General features: G+C 41.5%; 1 protein-coding gene across 2 annotated transcripts in view; it reads right to left on the bottom strand.

Annotated features, from left to right (window-relative positions):
- atad2b (ATPase family AAA domain containing 2B) overlaps nucleotides 1–24,578 on the bottom strand; it is a 74,611-nt gene that overhangs the window by 30,345 nt on the left and 19,688 nt on the right. For both annotated transcript variants that reach the window (XR_008531864.1, XM_054618231.1), the window contains exons 20-24: nucleotides 23,756–23,891; nucleotides 21,497–21,690; nucleotides 21,237–21,396; nucleotides 16,858–16,980; nucleotides 13,336–13,464 (exon numbers count right to left, since the gene is read on the bottom strand). Coding sequence is in view for 1 of the 2 variants with exons in the window: in XM_054618231.1 (XP_054474206.1) it covers nucleotides 13,336–13,464; nucleotides 16,858–16,980; nucleotides 21,237–21,396; nucleotides 21,497–21,690; nucleotides 23,756–23,891 (742 nt within the window). In the remaining variant the exon portion in view is untranslated. The remainder of the gene's footprint in view (nucleotides 1–13,335; nucleotides 13,465–16,857; nucleotides 16,981–21,236; nucleotides 21,397–21,496; nucleotides 21,691–23,755; nucleotides 23,892–24,578) is intronic.

The raw sequence follows: 24,578 nt of genomic DNA, 5'->3' as shown, positions 1-24,578 counted from the left end.
AACTTGACTAACTCAAGTATCAGAAAATAAATCCCTAAAAAAAGACTGTTTTCTCCACTTCTCAATTAGATAAATGTATCATTAATGGTATACCATACTGCATGTGTTTATGATATCTTTAATGAAACATATGTTAATAAAGTTTAATAAAGTATTGTCTCATATTCATACAAAACAGACTAGGATCACTGACAAAGAGGACCAGCTGTCATATATAATCTGTTGAAGTATCAGGTAGGTGATATGCAATTTTTTGGGGACATCAAAGCTTTGGTATGAGAATGAAATCACTATATAAGAGTCTGTCTGTTCTCATCAGCGTCATCAGATGCAGACATCAAAGAAGTGCCATAAATCATTAAGTCAAATTAAAGCATCTGCCTCACACATTGCTTTTAGATGGTATGTTTTACTTAAAAATAAAGAAAAAAGAAAAAAGGATGGTAACAGAATCTAAATTCCGACACTGCGTTGGTCACGCTGCTCTAAGCATAAGCAATAAGTGCATATTCTTGAAAACTATATTTTTCCAGCTCTATCCCTCCCAGGGGATTTCAGCCATTTTTTCCCTTCCATCTGAATCATTCCACTGAGCTGTAATTAACACAGCACAAAAGCTGTATATCCCCCGCCGTGACTGCCGAACAAATTCCAATTGAACGGTTCCTAATCACTTAAACTAAATGAATAATTTAAATTTAGTCTTTAGAAACATGCATTTAAAAAAAAAAAAAAAAAAAAGATTTAACTACTTTAGATTAAAAGAAACAGGTCAACAGAAATCCCCCTTAAACCGTTTATGTAACATAAATAATAAGCATGAATGAATATTCATTATTATCTATTATTATAGATATTGTACTAAATTGTAAGCAGAGGTGGAGGTAAAATGAAGAACATTTACCAGTCTGGCATCAAGCGCAGCTGAATTCTAAATTACTTCTATTCACCTTACGGGTGAAAGTCAGTTCATCATAAATAAATATCATCTCAGCTTGAACTGCAATAGTATATTTTATTTATTTACATATACACACACAAAGACGTTTCTGTTCCCTTCATGCACTATGCATAAATCTATTCCCGTGTTATGCCGTCAGACTGTTGGACTCATGGGAGTGCAGCTCTCCGCAAGGTGTGTCTGCAACGTCCGCTGCTGTTACATGTGATTGAATGAATACAACAAATACTGTAAAGCTTCATCAAACAGACTTCATTCGAACTTCAAAAAACAGCAGCAGCTGAGTGGCAGCGAGGTACAACAGTATGTGCACCGGTAGTTCTGTTAGCTGTTCACGGTTAGACAAACACACCGTCCAAAACTATAAAGCTGTGCAGACTGTGTCCACTCAACTGTTTCTCTGGATGCAGAGTTAGCATGATGCTGTGCTATCGCTAGCAGCCCCTAGCGACCCGGGGGCTTGTTAAGAGTGGTGGGTGAGTGAGAAGTAAGCAGATTTGTGCATGCACAAGAGGTGTTTGAGCATGATGCCCTAACTGACCACCCAAAATATTGTGCAATTTGCCGCAGCAGAAAGCGAGACTAGCCACGGACGCACACACTCACACATAGGACCCAAATGCAACTGAAAAAGCAGCCTGTATCATATTAGCTTTGAGAGCTTTAATTATGGAGTAAGAAAGTGTGTTAAATCACGGGCGGAAATCAAACTGGAGACACTGTAGGAGACAGAGAGGAGACAGAGAGGAGCCTGAGAGGCGGTCATGGTGACACAGGGCCTCGGGGTCTCTGGGTCATGAGAGGAAGGCAGCGGTTTGTCATCTAATGTGACACTTCACGCTGACACTTAATGAAATGTCCAGATCAATAAATGATACCGTCCTTGCTTCTTGAAATGAAAGAGATCACTCACTTCCCTCAATTGCTGTTTTGCGCCCTTCCTATTTCCCCTCCCTCAGCCGCCCTCTCTCCCACATAAAGGACACAGACAGCCGCACCATCCTGCCGGTCTATAGGAAGTGGTCGTCCTTTTTTGGGAAACAATCGTGATTGCTTTCTTGCCAAGAGTCAGATGAGAAGACCAACAGCACTCTTGAATCTTTAGACTAAATATGAAACAAAAATGGTTAGCATAAAGAAACAGGGAAACAGCTAGCTTGGCCCTTTCCACGGTAACAAGAACCCTCCTATTAGCACCTCTAAAGCTCAAACAAAAAGTTGTGATTTGTACGGGAAGTTGGCTCGGGCCAGCGACTCTCTTGGGTCTCCACTGGTTGCCTGGCAACCTCACTGAGAGAATCCACAGTAATAACACCAGGATAAACTTTCCACTTAGCCAAACAAGACTGATTCTATTAAACCATACTTCTACTCAACTATCTCGTGTTCACACATGCACTGCAACCCTCAGTCTGCTCCGTCATGTTGTGTTTGTCGTAGTTTGCACCTTTAGCTAGGAGCCGCATGTTGAGAGCCGCCGAGAGGCAATCGAAATGCTCCTCATGTCGTATCACGCACCTTTAAAAGCCTAAATAAAAGCCCATTAAAGTTAATGGATAGATGAACCCGACATTTTGCACATTCCATATCTGCCACCCTGCTTTTTCTAAGTGGCAAGAATGAATTAATTTAAAAACCAGATCAATTGCTGCATGCAAATAGGTACACTCATGTAATCACTACAGACATTTCACAGAGTTGTCAGACTACTCTAAGGTGACAAGAACAATCATATCAACATTATTAAAACGGAGGAAATACAGTGGTAAGGTGGAGGAATTGAAGACATAATTCAGTCAGAGCATCTCTCTTTGTCCCTCTCCTCTCTGCTGCTCAGTAAATGGCCGGTGGAATGACTTTGCCTGTGGTGCCCTCCTCTCAGAAGACAGATACGCCCTAATGCACCAGCAGCTCCAAGTTCTGTTGAAGATGTCAGCCTACGCTCGCACATACATACATACAAAGCAGGGTCTGAAGGCCTTCTGGGGAAAAGGTCTGTCGCCCAGAGCAGAAAGATGCATACAGACAAGCTGTAAGTCAGGAGTGAGAAGAGATCTGCACTGGTTGGATCATTTGACTGACGTTCGAGTTATCGTGCGTACACCTGGAAAGAGCCGTCCGAGAATAGTAATGTCCAACAGCTGGACAATGGTTCTCGCCTATCATGCTGTGAACGGCTCAGGCTCATCTTATAATCAGGACATGGTGACATGGGTGGTCCCGTCCACTACGCTCTGCTGCTGCCAATCAGCTTGCTACTCCATCCCTACGATGGTGGCCCGGCTTTAGCTCAACAAAGAAAATCACGACTGTTTGCTGTCCTGGGCCCCACAATGATGGAACTGGCTCTCCATAAACATCTGGACATCTGGAGACTGAAAACTCAATCAGTTTAGACTGAACCTTGGCCCATAAAATGAAAAGACATCTATATATAATCTCTAATTATATAATCATATATATATAATCACTAAATGTAGCATTTGAAGCAGTATGGCATATTTAAAAAAGTTGATGTTCTTGAATGATTCTTGTAGAGGTAGACAAATGAATCAGCGTCGATAGGATGTCTTACAAACTACTGTTATTGGTGGAACTGGCCGCCACAATTTTGCTGAAAATATCGCTAACACACTTTAAATTAGGTTTTAGATATTTATTATTTAGTTTGACATATTTTCTTCAGAAAGTAATTCTCCACTGCATGAAACACACCTCAATGCATTATTCTGACGATAGGGTTAGAAAATGTGGGCTAAAACTTTGCAGCTGATTTTAGTCATTATTGACCCATTTTCAGTTTATCTCGCCCCATAAAAGTTCTCTCTCGAATATAACAACATTAATGGATCTTGGAGGAATCGGTATGTTAATCTACTATCGCATATTTCCTGTTACAAGTTATCGTTACGATATCAGCCTTAAAAAATCCACTATCGTCGACCTCTAGACTCTTGCAAATTTCGAGGTTGAATATACTTAATGGAGGTCGCTTTGGAGCAAAGGAGTTAAATAAATGATATAGGGGCGGCTGTGGCACATGAGGTAGAGCGCTTGTCCCGTAACCACACGGTTGGTGGTTCAAACCCCTCTACCGGCAACATGCCGAGGTCTCCTTGAGCAAGACACCTAACCCCAAGTTGCTCCCCGGGCGCTTCATTGCAGCCCACTGCTCCTCCGGGATGGGTTAAATGCAGAGAAATAATTTCCCCATTGTGGGACTAATAAAGGCTTAATTATTATTATTATTATTATTATATATTTAATTTAGCCACTGAAATAAAATACTGCACAATTTTACTATCGGAACTTCAAATAAATGTAAGTGCAAATGGTGAATAAATAGATCTTCTCCAAAAAAACATACTGCATTCTTTATCCTTCCAATTAATAACCCCTTATTATATAACATCTGGAGGTCCTTGATGGCATCATACGAGTTAGACAACTCCTGGATAAAATGCTACTGCTATGTTTGCTTTCACTCTGCTGACAGTCAGACAAAAGCCATGATCTGTGAAGGACAGCCATCGTACTTTGTCGCCCCACTTACAATCGCTAAACTGATTGAATTAGATACCAATTAGATACCCGGTGAGTCTGTTGAGGGATTCAGGTCGTCACAGCTGTATGATAATAGGACTCGGCAGAAAAGGATATTAAATTAAACATTTTTTTTACACAGGGAGTGTTTGCTCTGCAGAAACACCTTACTGGAGAAGTTTTGACATTCATTTGCTTTTTATATGGTGGCAAATATATCAAATTAAGCTATCTTTCAGCCACATGTGTGAAGTCATGATGTCTTAACAAGTTATTAGTAAGGACAGAAAGTAATTATTTGCTCAAACACTTTTCCATGCCCTAAGTTTGAACAGTCTGTACCCCGATGATCATCTGCTCTTCAGGAGTGATGCTAAAACAAAAGCCTGCTTCCTTACATAATCAAGCTGCGCCCAGTCTGCTGTTAACTCTTATAATCACTAATAAAACATTTTCATGACCTTTGCTACTACTATATGTTTTCAAAAGTCATATTCAACAGTCGAGACAATTGGCTTCTGCTGTCATGGACAGCATTAAGGACTAAACCTGTGCTGTGACTGCAGATCCCTGTTGCTCTCTCAATAAAGGTTTGGAGTTTCTGCACAGAATTAAAGTTTGCTCTTCTTAAGTGTTCTTCTTCAATAGATCATATATCCCTCATTATCTGATAAAAATGAAGAAAAATCCATAATTGTAACAGCTTATATTGTCTAGCTCTCCTTGAGAGCGAAATTGGATACAGGTTTGGTTGTATGATGGGCTAGACAGTGTCTAGACCGAGGCTAATCCTAGCTCAAACTGCCCCATTGTGTAGCTGGCATTGGGACTTTGAGATGTTGTGGGGTTACTATTGATTGCTCTCAGCTCTTGCTCTGGCTGATTCAACAACTTAGGCTGCAGGCAGCGATCAAAACAGAGCCAGACTGCAAAAAAACAACAACCAGCATTTACATTTATTCTCAATAAAAATGCTCTTATGGAGAATGCAAGTTGTCTGGCAGAAATTAAGTGAATTCCGGGCAGGCTATTCAAGCGGTACTGTGCTAACTTGTCAGCTGAGTTCTTGCATTGTCATTAAACCGAGTAAATGGTCTTTTAAGGTGTCAAACTGAGATGCTGATTATTAACCGCCATTTGGGCTGCTGGTGTTTCACCATGTATTCCTAAACCACAGGAAGCTAACACTGTTTCTTTCTTGCGAAGTGGTGAAGCTGATAATATTTGGCTGTGACTAAATTACATATTTAGATTTTATACATTTCATATTTCTTGTTAACTAAAAACCTTTGTATTACATTTTTATTACATTCAGCCGTTTGCGATGTTCCTGATACAAAAGGTTAAAGCAATATATATAGAGGTGATTCTGATTAACTCTCACCAGTAATATTAAGAGGAATAGATAAGTGCTTATCTGTACTAACCTCCTTATGAAAGAACACTCTCTACCCTTTCCAGTTAGAAGTTGTACTTTTGGGAGCTTTTCCGAGGCGAGAGAAGTTTACATATCCAGCCTTCCCACACATATCTTAAAATTACATTTCAAAACTTTTTCATAACTTCAAACCAATTTTCCATGACTGTAATAGTGTAGTGTAATACAGATCAGAGATTTGCAAATAACCTCTGAATATGAAGGCCCTAAATTTCATTAGGAATTCCAATGTGCATTGAATAAAAGCTGAATGTTAAAAAAAAAATAGCCTTCAGTAGTTTGTACCATGCGCAATATTCTACTCTTCCTTCAGAACAGCGTTGGACATTAACATCCCAGAAAGCTTATAATGTAAGACAATCAAATTGTAAAGCTTGGTAATAAATCTTGATTTTGGTGATAATTCATTTTGAAGACCACTAGAGTGACGGCAATCCAACTGTATGTTAATTTTTGGAAATGCGGTTGTTGGCGGCTTGGGATTTAACTGAATTTGTAAGGGGCCTATGTATGGATGCATACACAAATAAAATTAAGTCCACTCCCTAATTGGTGGGACGACAATGCTTGATTGATCTGAGAGTAAAGCTTTACTGAAAGCCATTGAAAAAGGGAAGAGATTGAGAGAAAGAAAGAAAGAAAGAAAGAAAGAAAGAAAGAAAGAAAGAAAGAAAGAAAGAAAGAAAGAAAGAAAGAAAGAAAGAAAGAAAGAAAGAAAGAAAGAAAGAAAGAAAGAAAGAAAGAAAGAAAGAAAGAAAGAAAGAGCAATTCACAACCACTTGTCCCTGACAAAGACCCTAAAATGACATGGCGTTGCCACAACAACAAAGAGCAGAACTGGCTCACGAATCAATTGAAAAGCTCTTACTGAAATGTGTCATGTTAATGCTGTATGAACACACCATCAGTAGTGACTGACATGCTATCAATAAGATAGTTTCATAAACAACAATGAAGCGCTCACAGTCTTGACCTGATGCATTACATAACCGCCCTCGACCTTTCACGACATGTCATAATGACTGGTTAGCCGGGGACAGGGCAGTTTTTGTCGAGAGCGCATGATGCATCTCATCTCGGGGCGTTAATGGAGATGTGGTGATTAGCCTGGATAAGTGCAATTCTAAGAGTAATTTGATGTAATTAAAAAACCCAGTCGCCGCACAATCCTATTCTTGTGGTGGTCTAATGTGACTCATGTCGCTTAATGTGGCCATCTATTACCCGGAGATGTGAGCACGGATGGATGAGTTTGTGTTGAGGAAAGTTAATCTCCACCACTGAACACGTAGACGTTGGCTCATCTATTATCCTGGGAGAGACAATGAATCAGAACTGATAGCCACCAAAGGACCAAAACCAGAACTACTCAATGGTAGATTTCTTAAAACCCAAGTACACCAATTCAACCAAAAACACCACCTTAAATGAGAAACGTGATGCGACAGGGTGCTATATGTTGAAACAGACAACCAATAGCTGAGTCTTCTAAACATCACTGCATTTAAATGCAAACCGCAATACACAGGGCGGCCCGTCGTTACAAAAAAAGTTGCATCTTAATGAGAAACAGATACCAGTTCACTTTCCATCAAGCTGGGTTTGAGATGTACATGTGGTCCAAAAGATAATTTGGATCTAACAAACAAATCCATAAGTGGTTCCAACTAATCAAGCTCTAATGCATCATGTTTGTGCAATTGTTCCAGTCAATTACATGTTATCAGAACCAAGCCGAGTCAGGGAATACACCCCATTAAGCTGCTTGGCGTTGACTATCTTCTGATGTTTACCGAAATTGACTAATCGACTGCACTATGGTAAAAAAACAAAAAAAACAATGAGAGTAAGAGCCCCAGGAGACATTGTATAATTTTCTGTCTGCAGCACAACCTAAATGCTGAGATGTTGGGCTGGCCTTTAATGTTGTAGAGAAACTGAAGAAAAACAAAAATAAAAAAAATAAAAGACAGACCACTTATCATAGAAAGCACGGCCCCAGATCCACTTTAATTGGAATGGCAGGACAGCCGATCCCTTTGTGCAAATCTAAACCTGTCTACCGCCAGATATTGACAGGACAGATATTCCTGGAAAGAAGAGACAATCTCAAAACAATGAATGTGTCATTTTCGGGTCCAGCCATCTGATTTATCAGTCAATCAGCAGACATCTCATCGTGTAGACACCGCATGAAGGCTGCAAAGCTTTACAAAGCTTTCCTCATTCTCTCTCTCCTCACCTTCCTTACATCCTTAGCACAGCTTGCAGTTATTGGGCATGCACAGAGGCAATGAATCAATCATCTCAGTGCATCTCTCCGGGCTCATTTGTTTCAGGCAGAAATGTAAGCTGTTTACCATAATATATATATGGTTATCTGCATTGCATAGTAATAAGAACACAGACATTAAAACGCTGTAAACGGGGATCACCACACAACTTTGTCAATTGTGTACACTTATCACGCAGCAACTACACAGAGTGATACGACCAGGAGTGTAAAGACACACAGACACAGAATGAATCCTCAGAGACACTAACACTGATGTCAGCTCATCTGCACCCTAAAAAAAACAATAAATGGAAGCAAGAGGCATCATGGATGATTTTACATTCATTTCACGCTTGGTGCCACAATGATCCAAGAGGCATCTGTGCCCACAAAATGGCAGCTTAAGCTCAGCGCTTTAATTCGCTCAGGGCTTCGCATTCTTTGCATGGATTTTTGTCATTGAGCGCCACTGGGTGTCAGAGTGTGCAATTCAAGATTGTTTTCGTTGCGGTAGCCGAGAGGTAGCTTGGGGGAAGAATCAGCGTCCAGTTCTAATAACTACTTATAAACATCGCCATTTCAGTTTCAGGCAAGACACTTTGTTTTCTGCTGTTGACCACTATCAGGGTATCATTTATATCCCCTTAGGAAGCTGAAGAGTTATATTGCATCCACGGAACAAGACGCCATTCATCACCTGTAGTCTGTACCAGATGGAGTTCCGATGGTTATTATTCACTGTAGAGCTAAATGTGCAATATATGATGACTGATATAATAAAGTAATAAGGGAACTCATTTCAATATAGGGATATATTAGCGTAAAGACATACCAGTATTTATAAATGGTTTAAAGAACAAAAACGTTTTGTTTTTTTATCAATTTGCCAAAAAAGAAAAGATTATTCATTGGTAGAGCGGGTCGTCCTTCAATCAGAGGATCGGCGGTTCGATCCCCAGCTCCAATAGTCTGTGCCGATGCGTCTTTGGTCAAGAAAATTAACCCCTTATTGCTGTGCCGGAGATTTATGAATGGGTGAATGATGACATGGAGCTTTAAAGCACTTTGAGTGGCTGGAAGACCAGAAAAGCGCTATACAAGGACAAAGCTTAATTTTCCATTTCCATTCCCTTTTTCAAATTTGCAGATTTGGAAAACAAACATGAGAGGAAGGAGGAACACTTACAGTTTTTGCAGATTACTTTGGATTGAAAGAACAGCTTGCACAAGGATGTACTGGCCAACTGTGGGTCCGAAATTGACTTAACTCACATTTCAGTTTATTGAAATACTCGCAGAGTAGAGCTTTTGACTAATGACAATGCAAAGTGCAACAACTTGCTGCGAGTAAAGCGGATACTTGGGAGGAATGGTTTACAGCTTGCATGCAAAACACATTTGCTTCAAGGTTGTCGCAGAGTGTTGTCGCTCCAATGTCCTTGTAAACAAAAGAAGCAGACGAGATGAGAAAATCAGGTTAATAGAATTGTCTTCCATAGTGTTTTGCGTTTCAAAAAGTCGCCCTCTTATTAACCTATTTCCTCGTGCACTGTGACCCTCACGGCCCGTCGCAGGCTGTGCCAATCGTCCCTTTGTCCCTGGGCAAAAATCCAGGCCATCCTTTTAAGCAGTAACTACTTCAACCTGCAGCCACAAAGAGGAGACAGGAGTGGTCCTTATGACTTTAAATATCCCATCACCGGCTTGTGATGGATCGACGTTGGCAATGCGGAAGAGGAGCTGTCTGTTTACTGTGATGTGGGATGCGAGGCAGGGGAGCAGCGAGACACAGCGGCATTCCATCTACATGAACACGGCCTGGTAGCTGTTGCCTTGGGCAGGCTATTGAATGACGCGGGAGGACGCATTATGCAGCCTCTCCATTGTTTCCTTTTCTTCCACAAACAGTTCATCAGTTGAATAAGGACAATCTTGTCAACTGGCAGCGGGGGGAAAAAAACACCGGTGAACCGTGCCAAAAAAAACAAACTGAGGAAGGGTTTTTTTTTTTGGTTTTTTTTAAACAAACTGGAAAAAGTAGCTCAACACTTAAGTGTGACTATGACATTTAAGAAGAGAATAATCAGACTTTAGCTAAACAATCAAAAGCACATGCCTTTTGACTGTCACAGACAAAACAAACTGCTGATTTAGCTGGCCAGAATCAGCCTTGATTGAATGAAAAAAAACGGAGGATTTAATAATGAATGAAAGGAAGGCACTCCATGTGAACCAGATCCGCTTGGTAGTGCACTACGAATGAACCCGGGGTTGTGGCCGACGTAATGGGCCTTGGGTTTTCTGCTTCTCCAGGGAGGGAGTGACAGGGGGAGAGAGAGATGGGAGGTGTGGGGGGTGTGTGTGTGACACGCTGTGAGAAAAGGGCGAGCAGAGTAACCATGACAGCGCCATCCACGCAGGCTAATGGAAACCATAGCCTTCTTCCTGTTTTCTTGTGCATTAACAGCGGAGATGTTTTTCTCCCCGTCTTCCCACCCCTGATTGACTTGGCAGCAGCTGCTTCCGCCCCCCCACAGCTATCTACATCTCGACAACCAGGCTTAACCACGGCCTCTGCTTTAAACACCTTATTCAGAAATATCCCTTCGAAAAAAGCTTTTCGCGTAAACTTTCTCCACGGTTTTCAATAGTGCAATCTCAACGCTGCCACCACTCCATATAATCAGAATGTCACAGGCGGTTCTCGGCTCTAGGCAAACGGAGAAGAGGGATGGGAGGAGAGAGGGAGAGGGATAGAGAGAGAGAGAGAGAGAGAGAGAGAGAGAGAGAGAGAGAGAGAGAGAGAGAGAGGTGGCCCAGATAAAAAAAGGCCCTTTTAGAACAGCAAATACCGAGAAACAGCTCCAGATAGGCTTCCCCCCCTGCAGGTAATGATCTGGGATAACTTTAACCTTCATGTGTCCTGACCTTCCACAGAGGAGGAAAGGAAAACCCACGACCCCGGAAATGACCCGGCTGCAGTGGGGTGTCATTTCACAAAACAGTTTCTACTCCTCCAGTATCGGCACAGAGGAATATCTCTCTCTCTCTCTCTCTGTCTCTCTCCAGATGTAATGTGCTTTCATTATGATGTTGTGTCACATCTCCAGACATAACTGACTCTGTGATCAATTAGCCTAATAGCTGCCTTGCTGAGGTGCTCCAGGTGAGAACTGGTTGCCGATGTCACAAATTAATCACCTCAGCCAGTTAGCCTAATTAATTAAGCCTCTGGTGGAGGCTGATAACGACTCTCCAGAGAGCTTCCAAATTGGTGGTCCGCATCTGTGACATTTGGCTTTGTAGATAAAAATATACCGCTAAAAGTAGCATGAACTGTTGGCTGTCACCCTTAAAAAAAAAAAATGAAGTAGATGGGTCTCTCTGGATGACACAAATATCAATTAGCTGATTAAAATTAGCATGGGCTCTTCTTCATCTTTGCTTTAATGGGTTTCACGTCGTTAAGGATATGTGAATGAAAGTGATTAGTTAGACACTAAATTGGTTTGATGTGCAATAAAGCAATCAGTACTGTAAATACAAGTTAGTTGTAGCCTATGTGCACAATGTAATAATAATAATAAAATGATATGATGTACTATCATGTGATCGTAAATGTGTTATTTAATGTCCAATGTTGAATCAGCTCTATGGTAATTTAGACTATTTATTGACTGTGTACTTATGTATCACACTGGAAACGACTGAACTGTGTATAATATGTATCGACATAAAAAATAATGAATCTTTTAAAAGCTGCTAGATCAAGTCCGGTGTTGGAGACTTCCATCAAGGCTCCATTAGTTTACCCTGCGCTGAATTATTGATCGGGGGGGGGGGGATTAAACAATTCATTAAATATTACCTCCCCCACTATATAGCTGGGTTTTTTTCTCCCCTGGCTTAGCAGGAGAGGTCAAACTGTATGTGATGTTAATAAACCCAACATGTCGAGAGTCTTACAGTATTAATGGTGGCCAACAGAGGCCCTTATCTCTCCTGAGGAGACCATCTCTCTTGGAGAAGGAACGGTTAACCCACCAGGCAGGGGTTCCAGAGGGGGAGGCTCTCGTGAGGGACAAGCTCCACCTTGTGTTGGACGCTTGTACTACACAGACGGACACATTAATCTTAACTTTGGCTTCGGTGAACAGACTATATTATTGATTAAGGCTTACTGCTCTGCCCAATAAATGTATTTGTGTCATAAAGTAGGATGAAGCTGTGTCACAAAGAAAAGGCATCAACTTTGAGTCTGAGGAAATGTTACTAAACATGCCAAAGATCCCACCTCCACACTCTGGTTTCACTTATCTAGTTTCTGTACATCTTGTGACTGTTGAGGGCGCCTCTTTTATCCCATATCACTCCTGTATTTTTTTCTCCAGGTGGAAGCTGTTCTTCAGATTACATGTAAAAACCTGCTTATCTCTGATTTGTTCAGGTGAACAGCCTCATTAGTCAACCCCCCTGCCCATACCTGGCCCTCCCTTCACCCTTAGGCACCTGCCGTTTACCACAGGTGGGCATGTAATTGCTCCGTGGCGTGGTCATGTTCTGAGTGGTTAGGAGAGAGCGGCCCTCGCTAATGAGGCTACTCGCTGCGATGCTTCTCCCTTGCTGAGAAAATATATGCGTATGCATGTGTGTGCGTGAGAGCGGGCAGGTGTAAGGCGCCACATACATCTGGTATACTCTCGTAACACAACGCAGCTGCTTGCCGCTGCATCAGAGACAGAAGAAAAGAAAACTAGGCGAGTAACCGACAGACAAAGCTCGAGTGTGTTTGAGTCAAACAGAAAGATAAAAAGGTAGTCCATTATTTCTGCATTTGTTTGAATAACAAATAAGCAAACAGGATCAGTACGTGCATGTGATCATGTCCACAAAAGCAGTAAAGTCATTTTTCAGCGGTAGTAGTCATTTTACAGTTTCCCAAGCAAATTGGTTGGACTATGTTTCTACTAAAACCAATGTGTGGCCCTGCTGTCATTAACTTGTCATATGAGGTGGGTGTGTTATTGAGGGCCCACCTCTGCACGATCACTCTGCACTTGTGTAGTGCAGAGTGATGTAGCCATTATGTAAAGCTCCGGATAAGGTTTGTATACTCACTAGTGGTGCACTGCTTGTCAGTGGCCTCGCCCTGAGTGCTGCTCTTGGCCTGCTCCTCTCCTGCAGCGTGGTGCCTCCTGGTTGCCACGGCGCCCAGCAGCGGCGTCGGCTGAGGCGGCGTCTGGAGGTCTGCGGTGCCCACAGAGGATCAGTTACCGACAACAGACAACACTCTTTGCGTGTGCGTGTGCAATTGTGTGCGTCCGTGTGCATAAAAGAGTGAAAAACACTTCAGAAGCGTACTGCTGGGAAGTTGGAGTGCTTGTGTGTGTGTGTGTGTGGATGTGGATGTGTGTATGAACACCAGAAACACGAGGACTAACCACAAGTCAATCAGAGAAAATATATTCAGAAAGAACCACAATGGTATCCTTTTTGCAGCGGCAGGATGTCGGGAATGAAAAGCAGAGGTGGAGCACGGAGACACGCAAGCCCTGAAAATTAGACATTTCAACTCCTGACATCCAGTGGTATTTAAGTTTTTTGGGCAAAAATCACAGCTCCTTTCATCTTGTCACGGGGGAGAAAATCCCCCAAGATGCACTGTGGGTTTTGAAACTCTGGGTTTAATTGATAGCTTTATAGCAGGACATTGACTAGAAGATGAAACATTTACCCTGCTGCTGTATCCCCTCCTCTCAGGCTAGGGATGCACTGATAATGATGCTAATATTGGGCCGATATTGACTCAAATGGATTGGGTGTAGTTGACAAGAGGGCAACTTCAATTTAATTCATGTTTATATACTATCATCATCATTTATTGGAATTTTAATTCCTGTTTAAGTTGTTAATGAAATGTAATTCCTGTTGATTTTGAAAAAGTTGCTGATGTACGATTTATTACTCTCATAATAAACAACATTTTTTTTGGTACATTTCCTTTTACAAAGTTAGGATAGCATTGTTTAAATCAAACTGTATGTTGCCTTACACCTAAAAAGTATTCTCTCTTCCACACAGTGAAGCATACAGCTTATTAATTAAACACTGAAAACTCAAAAGCCTAAGTATCGATATTAGTATCGGGACTGAAAGATTCAGATGGGTTCATCCCTATCTCAGGCATTTGCCTTCTGCTCCTGCAATATTTATTTAGCATCCTGTGCTTTTAGCCGCTAAAAGAGGAAATCAAAAAGCAACAGAGTGAGTTCTGAAAATTGCTTCCTCTTTGATAAGCTTCCTGTTTGACATGGGAGAACCAGGCCTCTGTGGCTTAAATCAGGAGTCAATAATCCCTCAGGGGGTTAGGGCTGTACAGAAAACTGTAGATTATGGTTTTTAAAAGACAAATCAGGGCTTCTTGTGCAGTTCCCTTCAATACACGTGTGAGCTTTAAAAAAAATGTCTAAGAATGTAACCAGAAAACGGAAAATGACAGACCAGAAATATAAAATGTGATAGTGTTTCATCTCCTTAAATGGGTAAAGAATAATGACGCTAACATAGACAATGATGAAGCAAGCTGGTTATAAATATGGGAATTGCAAATAACATTTCCGTTTTTAATATCGACGAATGATACTCAATTTAGACTACTACTACTACTACTACTACTACTACTACTCCTACTACTACTACTACTACTACTACTACTACTACTACTACTACTACTCCTACTACTACGTGTGCAGATTATGCCCAAGCTTAGAATGGATCACAATAAATCTGAGCTGTGTGTGAAGTGAGATGCTGAAGCTGAGGCAGGGAGTTTTACTCACTGTGTTTGGATTTGTAATATAAAGATCAATATTGGGAAAACATAGCAGAAATACTATGTCTATTTCTTAACATTCAATTGAACAAGTACCCTACTTGTGTATTATTTGGGCTGCCATAAACACACCATATATATATAAAGTATACATTAAAAAAGACTTGCATGTATGTGCAAGAAAGAGATAGACTGTTAACCTCTAACAATATCAGGGTGATTATTTTTTATATAAAAGCCTTTGGAATATTTGACATACAGGTTTAAATATCCGGTTAATGTATTCTATAGGATTAGATCCCTATTCTTAGAATATATTGGTACTACACTGGCAACATAATTAGCTATGAGATTGCATTGATTACAATATATGAGTACTTAAGTATAAGTGATGATGTACTGTACAGGAATATTAAGACTTAGATGATGTCTCTAATGGGGGGGAAATAAACTATAATGTGCAGGGAGAGAAATGGTTTTTATGGTCAATCAATAAGAAGGAAAAATATATATGTAGTGGTTATATTAATTCTGATTATGTGGTATTGGCTAGGTATTGAAAATATGCTGTGAGTGTCATATTTCCAATGTACTGTGTGTTAGTTTATTCCCATGTGGGCAGGTATAGCATCAGGAATATGTGCCTTTATACTTAATAATTGACAACCCACATAAAAGTCAATGCTTGAAAGCTCAAGTGTATCATTTAGCTACACTGTATATGTGTGTGTGTTGTTTTGCGCATAAATCTAATTTAGAGTTACCCTAAATCCACTCGGCACTGCTCGGGGCTGTTTGGTGAGTGTACAGTTGCCGGGCGCCAGGCCGACAGCGAGCACAGAAGGTACTGTCTGGAACGCTGGAGCCTCGGGCACCGCTGCTTTCTCGAGCCACCTACTCTACACTAAAAAAACGGACTCTCCCATCAAGTACCACTGGGCAAACCTACAGATTTTTTTTTCTTTCTTTTTTTTTTTAAATTCTCCCACAAAAAGCAGGTTTCTACTCTGTGAAATAATCTATCAAAGACAGAGAGAGAGGAAGGTGACAGAAAAGCCCAACATGGACTGGCTCGGGCTAATTAATCAAGAGAGGGAGTATTCTTCCAAAATGTTTTATTTATTTAGATAAACAAATGATGCTTTTCAGCTCAGTGTTCTTAGTATGCTAAATTAGTCTGCTCTACCGATAATGTACTGAAAATAACCAACCTAGTTTAAGTGGGCAATGCAGAAAAAAATAATGGGTATTTATCAAGTAACTGGAGTTATTTATGTTTATGATTTTGTCAAGCTGTGCCTTTCAAGAACAAGTAAGGAGTAAGTAGGCGTCTTCCACGTCCTCCAAGTCGTCAATTAACTCCCTATATTGTTCTCCTCAAAGGGCATTATCCCCTTTATACCATGGTCACTTACCAAAGAATGAAAAAAGGCCATTTATTTTATTTCTAATGCATTTTGTAACCAAAATTGTTTACAATCCATTCACTTTGCATCCCTGGTTACCCTGAGGGTTTGTTAACACCTGGAACAATCATTAGCATCCCAAAAGGTTCCTATGCGATGGAAATTGTGTTCACTGCTGCAGTAAATAGGATAGACCTTAGATACCTTGTAGGACCTAATAGGACACCTTGCAGCCAATCAGAATCGAGTATGGTATAAATAAGAATATGTTTGTGCCTGCAAATTTTTTCATGTTTAAATACAGATGTTGGTGTTTACCTTTAAAACTGTGTACAGACTTTTAGGTACAAAAGCAAGTGTGTGTAATTTAATGATGAAACACTCTTTTAGTGATTTCCTTACCTCTCTTCCTGCGAGCCTCCTTGATGTCTTCACACATGCGGTCGAACTCGGGGTCCAGCTCGGCAGCAAATATGGCATGAGCTGTGTCCTTTAGGCTGCATGCTCGATGCCTGATCACCTTGTCTGAGAAAGGAGGAGACAGTGAAACAAAACATTAGTTTAACAAGACCATTGACTGACTGTATGGAAGAAGTGGACGTAGACATCGTCATGTCACACTCTGGTTTGTGGACTGCAATTTATATGGTCTATTTGACTCTAAATGGAGCATAATTTACTAAATGAACATCATGCTGTATTGAAGAAGACTTGAAACTAGAGATTGAGACCATAAACTCATGTTTACAATGTTTACTGAGGGAATAAATCAAGAGAGAAGTAGAGTCATTTTCTCATAGACTTCTATACAACCAGAGGAGTCGCCCCCTGATGGTCAATAGAGAGAATGCAAGTTTTAGGGCACTTCCACATTGGCTTTACTCTGCAAACAAGAAACAACACTGTGTTTTTCCATGCTTGACATATCATCGAATTCATGTTCTTTGCAAGACAGAATATGAAAACCTTATATTTTGGATGGTATTTTATCAGTTTTTTTATTTCCTTTAGATATCAATGTTTTTTTCTAAAGCCATCTAGTTGGCAGTTGCATGTTGCCTGCCCTCCACACCCCATCATGTACGGAACTGTAAGGCAAACAGTCGATACCCATTCCACTGTACGTGTGAGAAAAGGGTCTGTAGCATTTTCTCACAGGTTGAACAAAAGGATAGAGCTGGCTTTGGTGAGAAGCGTTAGCAGGCATAACTCAAGTAATGCATGAGGGGTCCTGATATCACCACTTCACCCATTCCAGACAGAGGTGGGCGCATTCGCACAAACAAGCAGCCGAGACACGCAAACTGAAATGTTTTTCTTAATGCGTACCCATTCGCTCTTTACACCTTCACAACTCTCATGCCTCTTTTCCCTTAGATGTACCACGGCATCATTAAATCCTCCTCCTGCATCCGTGGAGGGAAAATAGAGACGGAGCTGAAGTGGCAGGCTAAAAGCATAGGCACTGTAAACAGGCAGTCTCTCATTACCGCAGGCAGAGGGACAACAGTTCAGGCAGAGAGTGTCAGAGGGGTCACAATCTGCCAGCTTCCTCTGTCTAATTGGAGGACGGCTGCCTAATTGCGATGGAGGCAATTTGTGTGTGTGTGTGTGTGTGTGTGTGTGTGTGTGTGTGTGTGTGTGTGTGTGTGTGTGTGTGTGTGTGGGGGTGTGTACTGACAGAGTGTGTGCGTGTGTGTTTTTCATCATAAGTGTGGGGGTGGGGGTGGGGGGGACCGCCTGTCAGTGGAAGGGGTGTTAAAGGCCAGGTGGGATGCCGAGAGCTCATCAGAACCCTTATTGGCCCTGAATAACCTCCCCTATCTAGAACACACAGGAACGTTCTGACATAGAACGCCGTTGCTTACGCGTTCCCTTCATAACAAAAAGGGTCATTATCGCCATTTCCCTCAAGTAATAAAAGACGTATTTGTGAAATTGAGTCACATTGAGGAGCACAGAGATATCAGCCTTTTTTTTTTTTTTTTTTTTAGTAACAAAGTTATTATTTAGCGGGGGGGGGGGTAAAAGACGAGGAAGCCGACACGATTGCACATGGAGGACGGTGCGATGAAGATAAGCATGAAGGACAAGGAGGGACAGAGCACTGAGGGATAATGAGGTTTTTTCCCGGCACTTTTTTTTGTTGAGCCGGTGTAGAATTTCCCCCAGCAGCATAATTGTGCAAGGCCATATTTCCCCCCGCCAGGCACTGTGTGAGAGCCTTCGTTAGTCTTCTTTATTAACCTGACTAATTGCATTTTTTCCCTTTAGTGTATCATTTGTAGACCTTGCATTCCAACAAATGACCCAGGCCCCTCGCCTGCAAAGACACAGATATGATTTATTAATTTTGGGCTGACGGAGAAATGCTTCCCATCGGTGTCAGGCAGCTACATCCTTATGAGGGAACAACGCAGGTAAAACACACAAGGCCAGAATTTAAATGGTCATATCAATTGGAAAGTCCGAAGCAGGCCGACTGTTTGCAGCTTTCAATTAACATCGTGGTTTTCGCTGTTGAGGATTTGATTATGGAAGAAATTAACTTTTTTTTCTTCCGTGCAACAAACTCATTTTTGCAAGCATGTTTTTTTATTAATACATTCACAAACATGCAAACATCTTGCAGCTTTCAATTAACATCATGGTTTCGCTGTTGAGGATTTGATTATGGAAGAAATTAAAAAAAAATTCTTCTGTGCAAAAAGTTCTTTTTTTTATTAATATATGCACAAACATGCAAACCTCTTCACATCAGCACTTCCCTGTCATGCAGGGATGTAGCCAATTTAAACAATAAATATAAATCCAGTTTAGTTTGTAAGCTATTGCAAATAGCAGGCCTTATTTGTTTGCGTTGTGTGTACATGTGTGATCTCGTGTTTTCCAGCGCTCATTATGTAGCCCATATTTGGCTTTGGAAAAAAGGTGCTGAGACGGGTAGGAGATGGATGATGTAAAAATCGGTTCAAACTGCAAGACAAGGGACAATTAAATTTTAATGCATATGCAGCCTCTCAGCTACGGAGCAGGAACTACACGGTGGGGAATGCATTTCCAGTGGGGGCTGTGTGCACTTTATTTCATTTGAATTTCCAAGTTAAAGCAAAAACCATCTTGAGGTTCTGTAATTTGACTGCCTTGAAGCCCTTTTCATAAGTCATTATAAAAAGTGTTAAATCTAATTACTTTTTACTCACACAATGACATCCTAATGGAACACAACAGTAACTACAGAGACACATGGTCATACTTATTTGGAGAGTCCAATGTTGACTTATTACCATGGGACTGTCGGGCGCCATCACAAAAACTAGAAGACTCAAGGGCTTCATTTGGGATTTAGAAGTGTGAAAGTTAATTTATAGATATTCGTCTTCAGATTTAGGGATCATTTTAAGATTGAGTTTAGGATTAAAGGAATTCCCCGACGTTTTGAGTAAATCCACTTATTTTCTTTTGAGACTGTTTATAAGAAGTGGACGTAGTCGCCTTGATAGTCACCCATTGGTATGTGGACAACCGTTTTGAAGCCTCAAGTTCTGCATTTTGGCTGTCACAATCTTATCTTTTGTAATCAGAAGTGACACAAGAGGGTAAGATTGAGTACCATCTTACTGAATAAGGGATTTTTGGCAACCAAAATTCAACTTCCATGAACACACTGTGAAAGGGTTAAAATTGTATGACGAAAATGGCGAAGACAGGACAACGTCGTTGAATCAGAGCTTAGCGACGTCCGAAAACATACCCTGCTTTATGAACTATTTGACTCTAAATGGAGCATAATTTACTAAATGAACATCATGCTGTATTGAAGAAGACTTGAAACTAGAGATTGAGACCATAAACTCATGTTTACAATGTTTACTGAGGGAATAAATCAAGAGAGAAGTAGAGTCATTTTCTCATAGACTTCTATACAATCGGACAACAAGAAAAGTCATGACCTTTCTACTAGGTCAAACTCTGTGGCTCCAAGACTAACTAGTCAAAGGCAGCTGGTCTGATTAAAGACTGCTCTTGCTCCATCTCCCCAGCGAGGCAAGGACAGGAGGAGGAGGAGGAGGGTTACACAAACACACAAACACACCAGAGACATGCAGAAGAGACACATACAACCACATCTTAGATTAAATCCACTTTGTCTCAGATATTCACAGATACTACTGACTGTAGTGTTGCACTTGACGTTCAATGTGACATGTGACTTAGGTAAGCATATCTTTCTTGCGATGGATCCAATAGCTTCTTCACACATACATAGGTTGGCAGAGAAAGACCATATTTTGTTCTTTTTAAAACTTGTACATCCAGCAGAGGTTAACTACTCCCCCCAAAATCAGAATTAGGTTGGGCATTACACTGTGACTACAAACCTGTAATTCACTTGCATTGCTCTATACTCCTTAATCAAGCTTCAATATCTCTTCAGTTTAAGACATGAAGCCACCTCTTTGGTCTCAAGTTAATCTGCTCATAAGATTCACATCACAGCTTTCTGACTAAATCCTGGATGAAATGATTAATATTAATTTAATCTCTATGCTTTGATAAAGAAATAATTCTATTTTATCACAAAAATGTGAATTTATGTTTTATAAAAACTTTGCAGATTGTGTTAAAGCACAAGTAAGCACAAGTCTGAAGAAGTGCAAACATGTGAATTGTGCACACATTAAAATGCATGTGTATATTGCATTGCATGTATGTACAGTACCCTACATGTATGTGCACGTGTGTATTCATGTGCATGCCCATGTCATATTGCTCCTCACCTCCAGGATCCTTGTCGGGGTTGTATTCCAGAGCGTTGCTGCAGATGAGGTCGACGTCCGCCAGGAAGTCCTTCACCGTCAGGTACTGGTGGGTGTCAATCTTGGTCATGGCGGTGGACAGGTCCATCGGCTGCCGAATAACCTCCAGGTAGTCCGACACCTGACATGCAGAGTTCATTATTAATACAGGATTAAAAAAACAAACGGCTTTTGTCAAACCCGTGAGTGAGATGCCAGGATGTGGGTTCGTTCCTCTTTACCTCATCGATGTCAACCGGCTTGCTGAAGATGTTGAAGCGTTTGTCAGTGGCCAGGCGCTTGGTCACATCCCTGAGAAAGAGCCTGAGCTCCCGTAGTGTGTTCTCCTCCTGCTCGGCCAAGCGGTGCTGTTCTTCTGTTGACAGGACTCTGGGGCCCGGAGCCTCCTCCGCCGGTAGCACCTCCTCTAACCTCCCTGTTGGGAGAGAAGCAGCAACTTAATATAATGCACTTCCACCTATAGACAAGACCCTTAAAATCTGAAACACCAAGAGCGATCCGGGGACAAAATAAAGAATGTTTGCCCCTAGTAACAAAACACAAAGGCCTCACCTAAAGGCAAAAATCACTACTCCATCTATGCGAATAAAATAGAAGCACACAGCTAGCACATTGGTTGGAAGTTGACAACCAGACAGTCCGATCTCAACCCTGATCCTTGACGGTTTCTTTTTATCATCATCGCAAACAGAAAAAAGAAATACACACCCCAGGTAAAAAAAAAAAACATGAACGTTTTAAGATTCTTGCAGCTCAGGTTTTGAAACACACTAAGGAAAAAGCCTCTGGACTATGACAGAGTGATGGAGCAAGGCAAGCAGATATCCTCTCCTCCTCTCCCAAGGTACCAATCCTCGCCCAAGGCATCTGCCGACATCGTTAGGAAGGCTCCACAGCACCTCGGGCCGCTTCACTCAGTAGCAGCAATCCAAACCCTGATTCTAATTATGGCTAATAACAGCCAGGCCCCTCACAGCAATTCCTCTCCCTGCTTTTTTTCCAGTCGGCCTCTCTGCTGGAAGCCCGAACGCTGTCTTATTCAGGCAGGAACCCCCCCCCCCCGAAGAGCACCGGGCGAGTAAAGCGGGGGGGACCCTGCCTTGCATCAATGAGCAAACTGCGGTCGAATGCTGGGCACAATTTCCATTTGAAAAGCCCGGGTGGACAGTTGTCTTATATTGAACCCTGTGAACGTGGGGCGAGGGGACCACTGAAGGTAGGGGGTAGCTGGAGGGAGGGATTGGTGGGGGTGGGGGGGTTGCTGATTTTGATGTGCATGTGTGGGATAGAGATGTCTAGAATAGATACTGGCTTCACACTTCTATTCTCAATCTCAAAAGTGATATTTAACAGAAACTGAACAGGTAAAACATTTAACTACAGTGTGCAGATAAGAGCAGATAAGATAAGATAAGATAAGATAAGATAATCCTTTATTAGTCCCGCAGCGGGGAAATTTGCAGGTTTACAGCAGCATAGAGTAAAGTGCACACAAGAGACATAGTAAAGAAAGACAAGATAAAAATAAAAAATGAAAATAAAAAAAACAAGTATTATAAATAACAACAATAACTGAAATATTATATTTACAGACAGAAAAACTATTATAACTAATTTCACAGTGTATTGTATTGCACAGGTTTTTATTGTCATGTTTTTATTGTCATGTGTCATGTGGTCTGCTGGGAGCAGAGTTGGTTGTGCAGCCTGACAGCAGCAGGAAGGAAGGACCTGCGGTACCTCTCCTTCACACACCGGGGGTGAAGCAGCCGGTGGCTGAAGGAGCTGCACAGAGCTGCCAGAGTGTCCCGCATGGGGTGGGAGGTGTTGTTCATCAGGGATGACAGCTTGGCCATCATCCTCCTGTCTCCCACCACCTCCACCGTATCCAGTGGACACCCCAGCACACTGCTGGCCTTCCTGACAAGCTTGTTGAGTCTCTTCTTGTCGGCTGCTGAGATGCTGCTGCTCCAGCAGACCACTGCATAAAAAATGGCTGATGCCACCACAGAGTTGAAAAAGGTCCTCAGGAGTGCTCCCTGCACTCCAAAGGACCTCAGTCTCCTCAGCAGATAGAGTCTGCTCTGACCCTTTTTATAAAGTGCCTTTGAATGATTAGTCCAGTCCAGTTTATTGTTCAAGTGAACACCCAGGTACTTGGTACTGGTTCCGGAGGACAGTGTTTACCCTGGCGGAAGTCCACCACCAGCTCTTTGGTTTTACCAGAGTTGATCTGGAGGCGGTTCCGCACACGCACGCACACGCACACGCACACACACACACACACACACACACACACACACACACACCTCAAATAATGATGAGATAACATCTGCTCTTCTACCGTTCACTGGATCCGAAAAAAAAGACTTTGAGACCAGAGCTGGGAAAGGTAAGATGCAGTTGCAGACAACACTGCCCTCTAGGACTGACAGCAGAGATGAGTCATAACTGTCTCACCATGCATGCGTTTGTCTTACCCGTGTTCCTGAGGCGTGGAGGAGCTCTGGCCGCTTGGACCAACAGCAGGTCAGAGAAGAAGTTCTTCCGGTCCTCTTCTCCTGGAGGGCACAGCGTCGCTACCTCCCCGTACGTCCTCTGGAACATGCTTCTTAGCTGTATTAAAAACAAATCAGGGGGTTCATGATGATTCAGTCACAACTACCATATAGTGCTATGGCTTACAAGGAAATTACTCTTGTAATCATAATAAAAAAAATCTTGTTAAAGCATGGAATAAAAAAAAAACCAAAAGCCAAGGCACCTAGCTTAACGTGAAAATTAGCTTTTTGTGATGAAACAATGGTGTCGGGGGAGGTTTGTGTGTAAAGTTCTGGCCATTTTCTTAAGTTTTGTTAATAGGGCAGAACATTACAATTACTTCTTTAATTTCTTAATTTTAGCTCCCTGTAAAATCTACTTAATTTCATTTCATTTTGTGCACCAACTGTTTCCTGAACTGATTACTCCAATTTATGTTAGTTACATAAAAGACAGCGTGTAGCTGATTGTGCCAGTTTTCATCAGCCACTACATTAAGATAAAGCCCGACTGAGCACAGCAGAAACCAAGCACACTGCTTAAAAGTTCAGGACTTTCATGAAAAGGAGAAATGTTTGATGTCCACGTTAACTGCAACTGTGGTAAATAATAAAAAAAGGAGGTCTTTAGTCATTTCTAGACCAGATGATACCTGATCAAAGCAGAGCTTCCCAACTTCATCAATGATGCATTGCCTTAAAAATGCAGTAGTTTAGGGATGTGAGCCTGGATATAATTCTAAGCTTTCAGGCATTTAAAATA

The sequence above is a fragment of the Anoplopoma fimbria genome, chromosome 18, assembly GCF_027596085.1.
Source record: "Anoplopoma fimbria isolate UVic2021 breed Golden Eagle Sablefish chromosome 18, Afim_UVic_2022, whole genome shotgun sequence".
NCBI lineage: Eukaryota > Metazoa > Chordata > Actinopteri > Perciformes > Anoplopomatidae > Anoplopoma > Anoplopoma fimbria.
The sequence above is the reverse complement of the archived record's forward strand: the minus strand, read 5'-3'. Positions and strand labels throughout refer to the sequence as shown.